This window comes from Mirounga leonina, unplaced genomic scaffold, assembly GCF_011800145.1.
Source record: "Mirounga leonina isolate KUSES-001 unplaced genomic scaffold, KU_Mleo_1.0 Mir_357, whole genome shotgun sequence".
NCBI lineage: Eukaryota > Metazoa > Chordata > Mammalia > Carnivora > Phocidae > Mirounga > Mirounga leonina.
This window is the reverse complement of record NW_023270702.1, coordinates 11,025,785-11,042,724: the sequence shown is the minus strand read 5'-3', so window position 1 is coordinate 11,042,724 and position 16,940 is coordinate 11,025,785. Positions and strand designations below refer to the sequence as shown.

The window sequence follows — 16,940 nt, the reverse complement described above, 5'->3', positions numbered from 1 at the left end:
ATGACCTGAGTCGAAGGCAGTCGCTTAACCAACTGAGCCACCCAGGCGCCCTAAGCCAAATGACTTCTAAGAAAGCCTCTGAGCTTACAAAATTTAAAAGTCATTGTTTCTCAAAATGTGTTCTGCAAAATGCTAATTCCATGCAGAGGCAGGTAGACATTTAGCAAATTTTATGTGGAAAAAAGTTGTAAAGGATTTTTTACTGAATAACTTCAAATCCCTTTAATACATTTATTAACATTATTAAGCCTTGTTAGTTACCAGAACTTTTTTTTTTTTTTAAAGATTTTATTTATTTATTTGAGAGAGAGAGAATGAGAGAGAGCACATGAGAGGGGGGAGGGTGAGAGGGAGAAGCAGACTCCCTGCCGAGCAGGGAGCCCGATGCGGGACTCCAGGATCATGACCTGAGCCGAAGGCAGTCGCTTAACCAACTGAGCCACCCAGGCGCCCCAGAACTTTTTTTTTAAGATTTTTTATTTTCAAGTAATCTCTGTACCCAGTGTGGGACTTGAACTCACAGCCCAGAGATCAAGAATCGCATGCTCTACTGACTGAGCCAGCTAGGTGCCCTAGTTCCCAGAACTCTGTGGTATTCCAGTTCTTTGAAATACATGCTAGAAAATAGTGCAATAAGGGGTACCTGGGTGGCACAGTTTGTTAATCCTCTGACTCTTGGTTTAGGCTCAGGGTCATGATTTCAGGGTCATAAGATCAAGCCCCGTCGAGCCCCGTTGAGCCCCATTGGGCTCCGGGCTCAGCGAGGAGTCTGCTTAAGTTTCTCTCACTCTCTCCCTCTGCTCCCCTACCCCTGCTTTTTCTCTCTTTATCAAATAAATAAATTTTAAAAAACAAAACAGTGCAACAAGTGATGTGAATGCATGCTTTTTGTTGTTGTTGTTGCTTAGATTAACTTTTGGAATTCTGTTTTTAGGTTTGAGTGTGAAAAGCTGATTCTTGTTGGAGATCCCAAACAGCTTCCTCCTACTATTCAGGGTTCTGATGCAGCTCATGAAAATGGATTGGAACAAACTCTTTTTGATCGGCTTTGCTTAATGGTACTACTGCTAAATTCATACAGAATTATCATTTATTGATTATACACTATGTAGATTGATAGAAAATGAAAATATTAGAACTACTCTATGCCCTAAAATAATTTTAACTGGAATTGTTTAGAAAGTACCCCTCTTAAAGATAATTTAAATTAATTTAATTTAAATGCCTTTTTATAAAATGAATATTTCCCCCATGTACTTTAGTAATGGGTAGTAAATACATTGCTTTTGCTCCAAAGTTTAAAAAACTCTATAATGTCTCTATTATCCCTGTCCCCTATTGTAGAGCTGTTGTAGGGTACTACTTCACATTTAAAAGAATTTTTTCAATTAATTATTAATATATTTTTAAGTTGAGGTAACTAATTCACCATAAAATTAACCATTTTAAAGTGAATAAGTCAGTGGCATTTAGTACATTCACAGTACTGTGTAACGACCCCTCTCTAGTTTCAAAACATTTTTATCACCCCAAAATAAAACGCCATACCTGTTGAGCGGTTATTCTCCATTCCCTCCTTCCTCCAGCCCTGGCCACCAGTTTGTTTTCAGTCTGTATAGATTTATCTGTTCAGGAGATTTTATATCATACAGTTTACAACTTTCATATCATACAACTTGGAATCTATACAATATTGACCTTTTGTGCCTGGCTTCTGTCACTTAGCACAGTGTTTTTGAGGTTCATCCACACTGTAGCATATGTCAGTGCTATATTACGTTTTTTTAAAAGTACATTCACAATGTAGTGCAGCTATCACCCTACTCATTTCTAGAACTTTTTCATTATCCCAACAGAAACTTTGTACCCATTGTTTAATATGCTTTTTTCCTGAGCTGATAACCTCTGTTCTACTTTCTTCCTCTATGAATTTGCCTACTCTAAGTGCTTTATATAAGTAGAATCCTACAGTATTTGTCCTTTTGTGTTTGGCTTATTTACTTAGCATAATACATTCAGGGTTCATCCATGTTGTAGTATGTGTCAGAATTTCATTCCTTGTTAAAGCCAAATAACATTCCATTGTGTGTAATACCCCATTTTATTTATCCACTCATCTATGGATGGATATTTGGGTTGTTTCTATCTTTCAGCTATTGTGAATAATGGTGCTATGAACATTGGTATACAAATACCTGTTCAAGTCTTTGCTTTCAGTTCTTTTGATTATACACCCAGAAGTGCTACTACTGGGTTATATAATGCTTTTATGGGTTTTTTTAATCCATTCTCTTTTTTGTTTTTAAGTTTTTATTCAAATTCCAGTTTGTTAAAATTCAGGTGTACAATATAATAACTCAGTACTTCCATACAACACTGGGTGCTTCTCACAACACGTGCTCTCCTTAATCCCCATTACCTATTTAACTCATCCCCCTACCAACCTCCCCTCTAGTAGCCATCAGTTTGTTATCAGTAGTTAAGAGTCTGTTTCTTGGTTCCCTCCCCTGCTCTTTTTTCCCTTTACTTGTCTTGTTTCTTAAATTCCACATATAAGTGAAATCCTATGGTATTTATCTTTTTCTGACTGACTTATTTTGCTTAACACTATACTCTCTAGCTCCATCCATGTCATTGCAAATGGCAACATTTCATTCTTTTTTTATGGCTGAGTAATAATACTGCATTGTATATATGTATATATACCAAATTTTCTTCATCCATTCATCAGTTGATGGACACTTGGGCCGTTTTCACAATTTGGTTATTGTAGATAGTGCTGCTATAAACATCGGGGTGCATATATGCCTTTGAATTAGTGTTCTTGTATTTTTGGGGTAAAGACTCGGAAGTGCAAATACCCTGCATCATACGGTAGTTCTATTTTTAACTTTCTGAGGAACCTCCATATGGTTTTCAGGGTGGCTGCACCAGTTTGCATCCCCACTAAGAGTGCAAGAGGGTTCTCTTTTCTCCACATCCTTGATAATTTTATGTTTAACTTTTTGAGGAACCACCAAACTGTTGTCCGTATCAGCTGCACCATTTACATTCCCAACAGCAATTTGTCAACAAAATATTCCAGTTTCTCCACATCTTCACCAATATTTGTTTTTTTGAGTTTTTTTAATAATAGCTCTCCTAGTGAGTGTGAATTAGGTATCTCATTATGGTTTCCCTAATGACTAATGACATTGAGCATTTTTTCATGTGCTTAAAGCACTTTGGAAAAATGCTTATTCAAGTGTTTTGCCCAATTTTGAATTGGGATGTTTGGTTTTTTGATGTTGAGTTGTATGTGTTCTTTATATTTTCTGGATATTAAACCCTTATCAGATACATCATTTACAAATACTTTCTTCCATTCTTAGGTAGTCTTTTGTTTTCTTGACAGTATCTTTTTTTTTTTTTCTTTTTTTGAGACAGATAAGTGCTCACATGAGCAAGTGGTGGGTTGGGCAGAGGGAGAAAGAATCTTAAGCAGGCTCCAGGCCAGTGCAGAGCTTGACATGGGGCACAGTCTCACGACCCTGAGATCATAACCTGAGCCAAAATCAAGAGTTGGATGCCTAACCAACTGAGCCACCCAGGTGCCCCTTGACAGTATCCTTAGATGCACAAAAGTTTGTAATTTTGATGAAGTCCAATTTATCTATTTTTTCTTATGTTGCTTTTGCTTTTGGTGTCATAGCCATGAAATTGTTGCCCAGTCCAGTATCATACAGATTTCCCCCAATGTTTTCTTCTAAGGGTTTTATAGTTTTGGCTCTTACATTTAATTCCTTGATCCATTTTGAGTTAATTTTTGTATATGGTATAATGTACAGACCAACTTTTTTCTTTTCCATGCAGATACCCTGTTTTCCCAGCACCATTTGTTGAAAAAACTGTCCTTGAATGGTTTTGGCACCCTTGTCAAAAATCAGTTGACTATGTGCAGGTTTATTTCTGAGCCCTCCATTCTATTCCATTGGTCTATATGATTTAATTACTTTTTTATGGCTGAATAATACTTCATTGTATGTATATACCACAATTTGCTTGCCTGTTTATTATTACTATTATTTTGATGCAATAATCTAAATCAAGCTGTTTTTATAAGCAGAAGATTAAAATATTATAGCCAAAAGAATTATAGAAAATCTGTTGCCAAAAGAAAAATTTTATCATTGTTGCTAGCTTATTTATTATTATTAATTTATTTTTTCATTGGTGCTAGTTTATTCCTTTTAAAGATTTTATTTATTTATTAGAGTGAGAGTGAGCAAGAGCACGTGCACAAGCTGGGGGAGGGACAGAGGGAGAGGGAAAAGCAGACCCCCTGCTGAGCAAGGAGCCCGATGTGGGACATGATCCAGGACCCTGGGACTTGAGCTGAAGGCAAACACTTAACCAACTGAGCCTCCCAGGCACCCCCATTCTTGCTAGTTTAAATTGCATTTAAGGGGTTATCTTGCTGTTTGAACTTTCAATAATCTGTACTTTCTTAAGAGAGGAGAAAAACTGAAATGAAACTAGAAATGATGAAATTTCAAATAAATATTTCTTTACCCATAAGAAATGTTTTTTCCTAAAAGATCCTCTAACAGATTTTAGACAGATGGATTGATTTCTTTGCTCTGAAAGGTAGAGATATTAGTGCTCTCATGCTTTCCCCCCTTTTCTTATCCCTTCCCATATTCCTATTGTTGTTAGTTACATCATTATTCTTTTTGTTCTACAATCATAATTTGTACAGTTATTTAGAATCAGTTCTATATTTAAAAGATTCAGTACTTCATTCATCTGGGTACCTTGGACTTCATCATCATTTTTTTTCAAGAATGGCTCATAGATGCCTACTTTCCTGAGTTCTTTTGTTTCAAATGTCTATTGCCTTTAAATGTAAATGGCCCCTTGGCTTATTGAATTGTTGCTATTACTATGAATTTTAGGGCCAGCCTGATTATTTTCCCCTTGTAATGATTTATGTTTTCTACCTGGATGCAAGAACTCTTTTTATAACCTTAAAATTGATAAATTTACTACAGTATATCTCAGTGTGGAGCTTTCTGTAACTAATTATTCTGTAATATAAGTTCTCTCAAAGTGGAGATTCTTTTCTTTCTTTGTTTCAGGAAAGCTTTTTTTCTACCTGTGGAATTCTCTATCAGTAGCTTGTCTGTGCAGCCTGCTATAACAAAATACCACATATTGGATGGCTTAACCAACAGATTTATTTCTCACAGTTCTGGAGGCTGGGAAGGCCAAGGTCAAGGTACCTTCAGATTTGGTTCCTGATAAGAACTCTCTTCTTGGCTATATCCTCACATGGTGGAGAGAAAACTCTGGCCTCTTCCTCTTCGTATAAGGAGACTAATCTTATCATGAGGACCTCATCCTCATGACCTCACCAAAACTAATTACCTTCCAAAGGCCCCACCTCCAAATACCATCACTTTGGGGTTTAGGGCTGCAACATAGGAATTGGGTGGGGGACACATTCAGTCTAAAACAGAGGTCCCCCAGTTATTCTTATATTGGGTATCTTCATCTGTCTTCCATTTATGTTACTTTAATTTCATCCTCATTACCTGTGAAGCCTTTTCTACTACTGTTCCTCTTACGTTGAGTTGGAAGTTGCATAGAGTTTTGAGTTAGGTTACAGTGAGTTTTATGAAGAAATCCTATTTGTTCTTTGCTGCTTTTAGTTTATTCTTTAATGTTACTATTTAGAAAATTAGTTTGTTTCTTTAGGATTGTATTAAATACATTTTGACTTACAATATTTTCAACTTATGATGGGTTTATCAGGATGCTACCCCATCATAAGTCAAGGAAGATCTGTACTGTATTTCTCCCTTCCACTTAAAATTTTGTTTCTTTCTTGGTGACAAGTACTTTTTTAAAGTTTATGACATTGGGTTGGCTATAAACCTTTCTTTGTTGCATGGCTACTGAATTTTTTCTTTGCTGTTTTTAATATTTTGTTATTTTAGTATTTTGTTGTTCCTTTAGATATTAGAGAATGGATTCTCCAAGGCAGTTTTATTCTACTTTCTTCAGAAGTTTCCCCTTAAACTGAGTTTCAAGTTGATTTGAGTTTTGAGTTGAGTTGTACTCAATTTTGTGAGGACTCAAGCTTCATTGTCTTGAGCTTTTAATTGTAACTGAATTGAATTGCATAACTTTCTACCCCTTCCATAATGTCAGTGTCCAGATTCTTTTGAATCAGACCTTTCCAGTGGCTTTTAAAATATCTTAATTAAAAAAATTCTTTAGGTTCTTAAAACATTTTTCAATAGGTAACATAGTCACATGATTCAGAATTTGAATTTAAGAGGAACGAAAAAGTAGAGTGACACCTTCCACTCCTGTCCCCCAACCACTCAGTTTCTCTCCCTCAAAGCAACTGTCATCTTTTTCTTGTATCCTTCTAGTGATAATTTATGCCAGTGTAAGCAAATACATAAAATATTTTCCCCCTTTTAACAAATGCTAGCATACTATGCATGCTGTTATGCTCTTTGCTCTTTCACTTATTTGTTGTTGATGACTTTTAAAATATGAGTAGATTTTTAGAGGGAATTTTAAAAGGGCAAATAAAGGACTTAAAAGTGATTTATTCACAGAATAAAATGGAATAGAATTTACAAAATGGAATATATAAAACAGTTAAGGTGAATTCACTTGATCCATATAGACAGTTCTCATAAACATAGTGGATATTGAGAGAAGCAAGGTGCAGAGGGTTACATAGTGTAAAATACAATTTATGTGAATTTCAAAAGCATAACAAATAATATGTATTAATCATAGATACATGCCTCTGTAGTAAACATATAGAACTTGCATGGGAATGCCATAAGATACATTTAGTTTGGAGCTATTTCTGGAGAAGGTGGCAGAGGAAATAGATGAGGTGGGGGCTGTATCTGGATATGTCACATTTTATGTCTTAAGAGAGATCTGGGGCGCCTGGGTGGCTCAGTTGGTTAAGCAACTGCCTTCGGCTCAGGTCATGATCCTGGAGTCCTGGGATCGAGTCCCACATCGGGCTCCCTGCTCAGCAGGGAGTCTGCTTCTCCCTCTAACCCTCCTCCCTCTCATGCTCTCTGTCTCTCATTCTCTCTCGCAAATAAATAAAATCTTAAAAAAAAAAAAAAGAGATCTGAAGCAACAATGACTAAATACTAATGTCAGATCTGTGTGGTACATACATGAGTATTATATTTTCTTTGCTTTTCTGTATATTTGAACTAGTTCAGAATTAATTAAAAGAAATAAAAATAATATCTACTAATCATGATAGAAAGTGTGGAAACTACATAAAACTAAAAGGTAAAAAAAAAAAAAAAAAATCTATAATAACTTCACTGCCCCCAAGAGAAAATCCTTTGTAATATTTTAGTATTGTTCCTTCCAGCTTTTATCTTTGGGGTATATGCTTATATCAAATATATGTATATATATAAACTATAAAAATATGTATATTTGATATGTGCACACACGCATGTGCGCTCACACACACATTGGAATATGCAGCCATAAAAAAGAGGGAAATCTTGCCATTTGCAACAACATGGATGTACCTTGACAGCATTACGCTAAGTGAAATAAATCCGAGAGAGACAAATAGTATATATCGCTTGTATATAGAATCTAAAAAAGCTGACCTCGTACAAAGAGTAGAATTGTGGTTACCAGGAACTGGGAGGTAGAGAGGTAGGAAAAGGGAGATGTCAAAGGGTACAAATTTCTGGTTATAGGATGAATAAGTTCTGGGGATCTAATTAACAGCATGGTGATTATAGTTAATAATACTATATTACATATTTGAAAATTGCCAGGAGAGTATATGTTAAATATTCTTACTATAAAAAGGATGTGGTAACTATGTGATGTGATAGATCTGTTAGCTAATGCTGTGGTGATAATCAGTTTGTAATATATAAGTGTATCAAATCAACTCCTGGTACACCTTCAACTTATACAATGTTATGTGTCAATAATATCACAATAAAGCTGGAAAAAATATATATATTTTTTACAAAATTGAGATCATACCATATAGTTTCTATCCTGCCTTTTTTTTAAAACTTTGCATTATAATAAATCATTTCCCTGTGTTACTAACTAGCTTTGTAATCATCACTGTTGTCATAAATATGTTTTATCACCAAATACGTAATGTGGATATACTATAATTTAGTCATTTCTCTAACATTTTTTCTAGTACTAAATCATGGTCCTTTGAGCATTTTTTTTTTTTTTTAAAGTAGGCTCCACAACCAACCTGGGGCTTGAACTCACAACCCCAAGATTAAGAGTCACATGCTCCATCTGCTGAGCCAGCATGGTGCCCCAGAGCCTTTGAGCATTTTTGTACTTTGAGCATATTGTGTATTTTTGTCAGAGATTTCAAATGCCCACTGACTTAGACTCATCCACAAACTTATGCCCTAATTAGTATTGAGGATTGGTTTTTTACTTACTGTTTTTCTCCCATAAAAAATACCTTGTCTATGTGATCATTAATCCTGCCTTTTACTATGTGCTTTTATTAGAGTAACTTGTAGTTATTTAAAATGTTCAGACAGTCCTACAGAACATTTTGCAAAGAAAGAACATGTTCCAGAAAAGCCCTGAAGTAGATGGAATGTGGATTTTATGATGCACTAACAAAATTGGAAACTTCTTTGAAGATTCAAAATGAAAGATGGCTTGTGCCCAAGGGGGAAAATTAATAAATGAGTTATCAACAACACTTTCTAATTTTTTTTGAAGATTCCCTTTCAATTTAGTGTCAAGCCAACTCTGCATAGATTCTGAAAGCATAATGTTAGGTGCCAAACTTATTAGATAATAATTTGAAGATTTGACCTGTTTTATATTTTATAATTTTGTGGTATAATAATAGTTTACCATGAAAATATTTTTAGTAATTAGAAAAATTTTATTTATAGTCTATTTCATGTTTGTAATTCATTTACAATCTATTTATAATCTATTTCATGGTTGTAATTCATTTACTGAGAGCACAATATGGTGATACTTTTAAATTTTAAAATATTTTTTTCCCTAAGAAAAAAAATGGTTTAATTTTTTATTTTTCTGCATTTAAATTTCTTAGGGGCATAAGCCAGTTCTGTTGAGAACCCAATACCGTTGTCACCCTGCAATCAGTGCTATCTCTAATGATCTGTTTTATGAAGGAAACCTCATGAATGGCATTTCAGAAACAGAGAGGAGCCCTTTATTGGAATGGCTCCCAACCCTGTGTTTCTATAACGTTAAAGGACTGGAACAGGTAAATGACATTAATGTTAATGAGAGTCAGCATGGTTTAGTTTCCGGGTTTAATTTTATTGTTGTTGTTTATATGGTTTTCTTGGTTTTTCCATAGCCTTTCTGGGAAATATAATTTAGGATCTGTTTCTTATTCCAGATTGAAAGAGATAACAGCTTTCATAATGTGGCAGAAGCTGCTTTTACACTCAAGCTGATTCAATCACTGATTGCAAGTGGAATAGCGGGCTCTATGATTGGGGTGATAACATTATACAAATCCCAGATGTACAAGGTTTGTATTACATGTTATGATACTTAAATATTATAATTTTATGTTGTAATATTTGATATTACATTTGTAGTGGTTTGGTTTGGTGCTTAAAAAACTTTTGGGAGTATAGTTAACATTAAAAAAATTCTGATTTTTGTCTGGTCTGGCTTTTTTTCTGTATAATTAAATGTAAACCTAACAAGGTTTAATTAAATTCAGTTTACAGCTGTTAGGGCAAAAATGCAAATAAACAAATTAGAGGGAAGAAAATACAGTGTATGCTTTGTGTTTTGAGACAGATGGGATTCAATCTTTGTTTTCCAAAATGTACTTTCATTATCATTTCATTTTATTAATCAAAGATAGATACCAGATATTAATGTACGCATAAGCCAATTACTTCTAACTAGTTTTTGCTTTTTTTAAAAAATATTTTTCATCTGTTTTATTATTTATCAACTCTGAATTAGCATATCCAGATGAATTCTCCAGCAATAGATAAATCATCACTTTTGATTTTGTTTCCTAATTTATATTGTCCTCTAGTTATTTATGTATCATTTTAGAAACTATCTACCAAATCTTTGTGAGTCATAAAAAAGAAAATGAAAATGAAAATTATCCACTACCAGTTAAATAAAAATGGCTGCTATGAATTGGTTCAGGTCTTAAGTTCTTCATAGTCCCTACCCTGTATGATCTCTTTCCTCTTTCCTGCATAGCTTTGTCATTTACTCAGTGCCGTGGACTTTGACCATCCTGATATTAAAGCTGTGCATGTATCCACAGTAGATGCTTTTCAGGGAGCTGAAAAGGAGATCATTATTCTGTCCTGTGTAAGAACAAGACAAGTAGGATTTATTGATTCAGAAAAAAGAATGAATGTTGCATTGACCAGAGGAAGGAGGCATTTATTGATCGTGGGAAATTTATCCTGTTTGCGGAAAAATCGACTCTGGGGACGTGTGATCCAACACTGTGAAGGTAAGGTAAAAATATGTTTAATTCAAGCATTTTGAATTGAAACTGACTTTTGAGTTAGTGCTTGAAGTGGTTCAGGTAGGAACAGCTCTGGATTTGCCACTGTGGGAGATGACTAAAATAGTAGGGGATCACTATGAAATACTGTTGTCTCATGTTTTGTATCTTTTTAAGGAAGGGAAGATGGATTACAACATGCAAGCCAGTATGAACCACAGCTGAACCATCTTCTTAAAGATTATTTTGAAAAACAAGCAGAGGAAAAACAGAAGAAAAAGAATGAAAAGGATAAATCTAAAGATAAATCTCATTCACAAAAAGACGTGGTATAGATAATTTGTATTTATATAAATTCAAATTCATTTTACACTATACATTTTTTATATTTTTTAATTACCCTAAAGCCTTATTATTGAAAAAACCTTTAAAGTATTTAAATAACATTAAATAACCACATATAAAAAATTTGCTCTTCAAAAAAAATATACATACTTACATTTAGATAGGCAGATGTTGAAGGTAATATAAAATCTTACTAATAAAAATACACTTTTTTCTAAAAATTATGGCTACTGTTTGCTAAAGGGATACATTTTACAAAGGGCATGGAAAAGGCTTTCTGGGGAATACCAGTGTTACTTCAAAAATAAGTAAATATCTCAACACTTGATCTTAGCCAAAAGGCCAAGAAGTGATAAAAAAAAAAAGTATCTCAAAAACTCATCTATTACAACATGGCTACACAATTATATCAATGCACTCCTTTCTGAACCATAGATCTATCAGAATCTTTTTTTTAATTCATTTTTTCTTAATTTTTTTTACTATTTTTTTTAATATATAATGTATTTTTTGTTTCAGGGGTACAGGTCTGTGATTCATCAGTCTTCTATAATACCCAGTGCTCATTAAAACACACCCTCCCCAATGTCCATCACCTCACCCAGTTACCCCATCCTTCCCGTCCAGCAACCCTCAGTTTGTTTCCTATGATTAAGAGCCTCTTATGGTTTGTGTCCCTTTCTGGTTTCATCTTGTTTCATTTTTCCTCTCTTCCCCTATGATCTTCTGCCTTGTTTCTTAAATTCTACATATCAGTGAGATCACATGATAATTGTCTTTCTCTGACTGACTTATTTCACTTAGCATAATACCCTCTAGTTCCATCCATGTTGCTGCAAATGGCAAGATTTTATTTTTTTGATGGCTGCATAATATTCCGTTGTATATATATATATATATACCATATCTTCTTTATCCATTCACCTGTCAATGGACATCTGGGCTCTTTCCATAGTTTGGCTATTGTGGACATCGCTGCTATAAACATTGGGGTGCAGGTGCCCCTTTGGATCCCTACATTTGTATCTTTGGGATAAATACCAAGTAGTGCAATTGCTGGGTCATAGAGTAGCTCTATTTTCAACTTTTTGAGGAACCTCCATATTGTTTTCCAGAATGGCTGCACCAGTTTGCATTCCCACCAACAGTGTAGGAGGGTTCCCCTTTCTCCGCATCCTTGCCAACATCTGTTGTTTCCTGACTTGTTAATTTTAGCCATTCTGACTAGTGTGAGGTGGTATCTCACTGTGGTTTTGATTTGTATTCCCCTGATGCCGATTAATGTTGAGCACTTTTTCATGTGTCTGTTGGCCATTTGGATGTCTTCTTTGGAGAAATGTCTATTCATGTCTTCTGCCCATTTCTTGACTGGATTATTTGTTCTTTGGGTGTTGAGTTTGATGGGTTCTTTATAGATTTTGGATACTAGCCCTTTATCTGATATGTTATTTGCAAATATCTTCTCCCATTCTGTAGGTTGTCCTTTGGTTTTGTTGACTGTTTCCTTTGCTGTGCAAAAGCTTTTTATCTTGATGAAGTCCTAATAGTTCATTTTTGCCCTTGCTTCCCTTGCCTTTGGTGATGTTTCTAGCAAGAAGTTGCTGCGGCCGAGGTCGAAGAGGTTGCTGCCTGTGTTCTCCTCTAGGATTTTGATGGATTCCTGTCTCACATTTAGGTCTTTCATCCATTTTGAGTCTGTTTTTGTGTATGGTGTAAGGAAATGGTCTAGTTTCATTCTTCTGCATGTGGCTGTCCAATTTTCCCAACACCATTTGTTGAAGAGACTTTTTTCCATTGGACATTCTTTCCTGCTTTGTCGAAGATTAGTTGACCATAGAGTTAAGGGCCCATTTCTGAATTTTCTATTCTGTTCCATTGATCTATGTGTCTGTTTTTGTGCCAGTACCATACTGTCTTGATGATCAAAGCTTTGTAATGGAGCTTGAAGTCTGGGATTGTGATGCCACCAGTTTTGGGTTTTTTTTCAACATTCCTTTGGCTATTCGGGGTCTTTTCTGGTTCCATACAAATTTTAGGATTATTTGTTCCAGTTCTGTGGAAAGAAGTTGATGGTATTTTGATAGGGATTGCATTGAATGTGTAGATTGCTCTAGGTAGCATTGACATTTTAACAATATTTGTTCTTCCAATCCATGAGCATGGAATGTTTTTCCATTTCTTTGTATCTTCCTCAATTTCTTTCATGAGTATTCTATAGTTTTCTGAGTATAGATTCTTTGCCTCTTTGTTTAGATTTATTCCTAGGTATCTTATGGTTTTTGGTGCAATTTTAAATGGGATCAACTCCTTAATTTCTCTTTCTTCTGTCTCATTGATGTATAGAAATGCCACTGATTTCTGTGCATAGATTTTATAGTCTGCCACATTGCTGAATTCCTGTATGAGTTCTAGCAATTTTGGGGTGAGGTCTTTTGCGTTTTCCACATAGAATATCATGTCATCTGCAAAAAGTGAGTTTGACTTCTTCTTTGCCGATTCAGATGACTTTGATTTCTTTTTGTTGTCTGATGGCTGAGGCTAGGACTTCTAGTACTATGTTGTACAACAGTGGTGAGAGTGGACATCCCTGCCGTGTTCCTGACTTTAGGGGAAAAGCTCTCAGTGTTTCCCTATTGAGAATGATATTCGCTGTGGGTTTTTCATAGATGGCTTTTATGATATTGAGGTATGTACCCTCTATCCCTACACTGTGAAGAGTTGTAATCAAGAAAGGATGCTGTACTTTGTCAAATGCTTTTTCTGCATCTATTGAGAGGATCATGTGGTTCTTGTCCTTCTATCAATCTTTTAAAAATGAATATATATAATGTCCTGTTATTTTATAAGTAAATACATATTCACAATAAAACTTTTTAGAAATACAAAAAGAAGAAGAAAAAAACACTAGAAATTCACTCCTGGAGATAGCAGTGCCCAGTACCTGGCCATGGCCACTACCCAGCACCGTACCTGGTATAGCAGGTGCTCAATAAGTATCTGTTGGATGAATGAACAAATGAATAAGTGAAAGACTACCTTTGGCTCATGTCCTTCTAGTCTTTATCCTGTGCATTTATTCACATGGTAGCTATTGACATATAGACTATATAATAAATTTTAAATTTTTAAATTTTGAAGTATTTTTTAATACACACATATAGAAAAGTGCATAAATTACAAGTATACAGCTAAGTGAATTTTTACAAAGTGATTACATCTTTGTAACCAGCACTCAGATCGTAGAACATAATCAACATCGAGGAAGCCCCTTCGTGTTCCCTCACTGCTACTACACTGTCATCCTCAGGATATCCTAACTTGTGAAAACAGAAAATTGTAATGTGTGTTATCATGTGCAGACTTTTCAACTTTATATAAATGGAATCACATTATGCTTTTACATCTGATTTATTAAATATTCTCGTGAGATTCATTCACATGTTTTGAATATTGGTAGTTTGTTTTTTTTTTTAAAGATTTTATTTATTCATTTATTTGAGAGAGAGAGAGCACATGAGAGGGGGGAGGGTCAGAGGGTGAGGCAGACTCCCCGCCGAGCAGGGAGCCCGATGCGGGACTCGATCCCGGGACTCCAGGATCATGACCTGAGCCGAAGGCAGTCGCTTAACCAACTGAGCCACCCAGGCGCCCTTGAATATTGGTAGTTTTTAATATTCTCATTTCCATTTGATATTCCATTCTGAAAATAACTACAGTTCACTTTTTTTTTTAAGATTTTATTTGTTTTTGCAAGGGGGGGGGCGGCTGGGGAGAGAGTGCACCAGCCAGGGAAGGGGCAGAGGGAGTAGCAAACTCCCCACTGAGCAGGAAGCCAAATGCGGGCCGTCATCCCAGGACCCCAGGATCACGACCTGAGCTGAAGGCAGTGCTTAACTGCCTGAGCACCCAGGTACCCTACAATTCACTTATCTATACTACTCTTTTGCCCCCCAGTTTTACTGAGAAATAATTGACATGCATCACTGCATAAGTTTAAGGAACAGCATGTTGCTTTGATTTACATATATTGTGAAATGAATTACCACAGTAGGTTAAGCTAATGTCCATCTTCTTATATAGATACAATAAAAGGAAAGGAAAAAAAGGAAAACATTTTCCTTGTGATGAGAACTCTTGGGATTTATTATCTTAACTTTCCTGTATATCATACAGCAGTATTAGCTGTAGTCATCCTGTTGTACATTACATCCCTAGTACTTATTTATGGTATCACTGGAACTCTGTACCTTTTGATCACCTTCCTCTGATTCCTTCTCCCTTTACCCTCCACCTCTAGTAATCACAAGTCCAATCTCTTTTTCTAGGAGATTGTTTTTTGGGGGTTTTTTTTTGTTTTTTTTTTAAAGATTTTATTTATTTATTTGACAGAGAGACAGCTAGAGAGGGAACACAAGCAGGGGGAGTGGGAGAGGGAGAAGCAGGGTTCCCGCCGAGCAGGGAGCCCGATGCGGGGCTCGATCCCAGGACCCTGAGATCATGACCTGAGCCGAAGGCAAATGCTTAACAACTGAGCCACCCAGGCGCCCCTGTTTTTTTGGTTTTTAATATGCCATGTATGGGGTGCCTGGATGGCTCAGCCAGTTAAGTGTCTGCCTTCGGCTCAGGTCATGATCCCAGGGTCCTGGAATCGAATCCTATGATGGGCTCCCTGCTCAGCAGGGAGTCTGCTGCTCCTTCTCCCTCTCCCCCTGCCCCTCCCCCTGCTTGTGTTCTCACTCTCTCTCTCAATTTTAAAAAAAAATCTTTAAAAAATATGCCACATATAAGTGAGCTCATACAGTATTTGTCTTTCTCTGACTTACTTTACTTAGCATTATGCCTTCACGGTCCATCCATGTTGTCACGAATGGTAGGGTTTTCTCATTTTTTATGGCTGAGTATATAGATAGATCTATAGGTAGATAGATATATAGATCAATCACAACTTCTCTTTTTTTAAGTAAGCTCCACATCCGCAACTTCCTTATCCATTCATCCATCAGTGACACTTAGGTTGTTTCCATGTCTAAGCTATTGTAAATAACACTGCTATGAATATGGGGGTGCAGATACCTTTTTGAGTTAGAGTTTTCATTTCCTTTGGATATATTTCCAAAAGTGTAATTGCTGGATCATATTGTAGTTCTATTTTTTTAAGTTTTTGAGGAAACTCCATACTGTTTGCCATAGTGGCTGCACCAGTTTACAATCCTACCAACAATGGTACACAAGGGTTCTCTTTTCTCCACATTCGCACTGGCATTTGTTATCTTTTTGATGATGGCCATTCTAACAGGCATGAAGTGACATCTCACTGTGGTTTTAATTTGCATTTCCCTAATGACTAGTGATGTTCAACATCTTTTCATGTACCTCTTGGCCTTTCATATGTCTTTGAAGAAATGTCTGTTCAGGTCTTTTTCCCATTTTTAAAACTGGGTTATTTGTTTGGTGGCTACTGAGTTGTATGAGTTCTTTATACATTTTGAATGTTAACTCTTTATCAGATATATGACTTGCAAATATTTTTTCCCATTCTGTAAGTATTCCTTTCACTTTGTTGATGATTCCTTTTGCTGTGCAGAAGCTTTTTAGTTTGGTGTAGTCCCACTCGTTTTTTATTTTGTTGCTTGTACTTTAAGGTGTCATATCCAAAAAATCATGACCAAAGTCCATGTCAGGGGACTTTACTTCTATGTTTTCTTCTAGGATTTTATGATTTCAGGTCTTACATTTAAGTCTTTAATCCATCTTGAATTAACTTTTATGAGTGTTGTAAGATATGGATCCAGTTTCTTTCTTTTATATATGAATATCCAGTTATTCCAGTGCCACTTATTGAAGAGATTGTCTCTTCTCTATCAGTATTCTTTGCTTCCTTGTCATTTATTGACTGTAGATGCTTGGGTTTATTTCTGGGCTCTTGATTCTGTTCCATTGGTCTACTTGTCTGTTTTTATGCCAGTACCATACTGTTTTGATGACCACAGCTTTATAGTATAGCTTGAAATTAGGAAGTGTGATGCCTCCTGCTTGGTTCTTTCTCAGGAATTCTTTGGCTATTTGGGGTCTGTTG

At 35.7% G+C, this 16,940-nt stretch overlaps 1 protein-coding gene across 1 annotated transcript in view; it reads left to right on the top strand.

The window, feature by feature from the left end:
- Window positions 1-11,216, top strand: part of ZGRF1 (zinc finger GRF-type containing 1) — a 101,136-nt gene extending 89,920 nt beyond the window's left edge. The window contains exons 26-30 of the mRNA XM_035030297.1: window positions 935-1,058; window positions 9,113-9,289; window positions 9,428-9,562; window positions 10,264-10,525; window positions 10,697-11,216. Coding sequence (XP_034886188.1) covers window positions 935-1,058; window positions 9,113-9,289; window positions 9,428-9,562; window positions 10,264-10,525; window positions 10,697-10,854 — 856 coding nt within the window. The 3' untranslated portion in view covers window positions 10,855-11,216. The remainder of the gene's footprint in view (window positions 1-934; window positions 1,059-9,112; window positions 9,290-9,427; window positions 9,563-10,263; window positions 10,526-10,696) is intronic.
- Window positions 11,217-16,940: the final 5,724 nt, after the last annotated feature.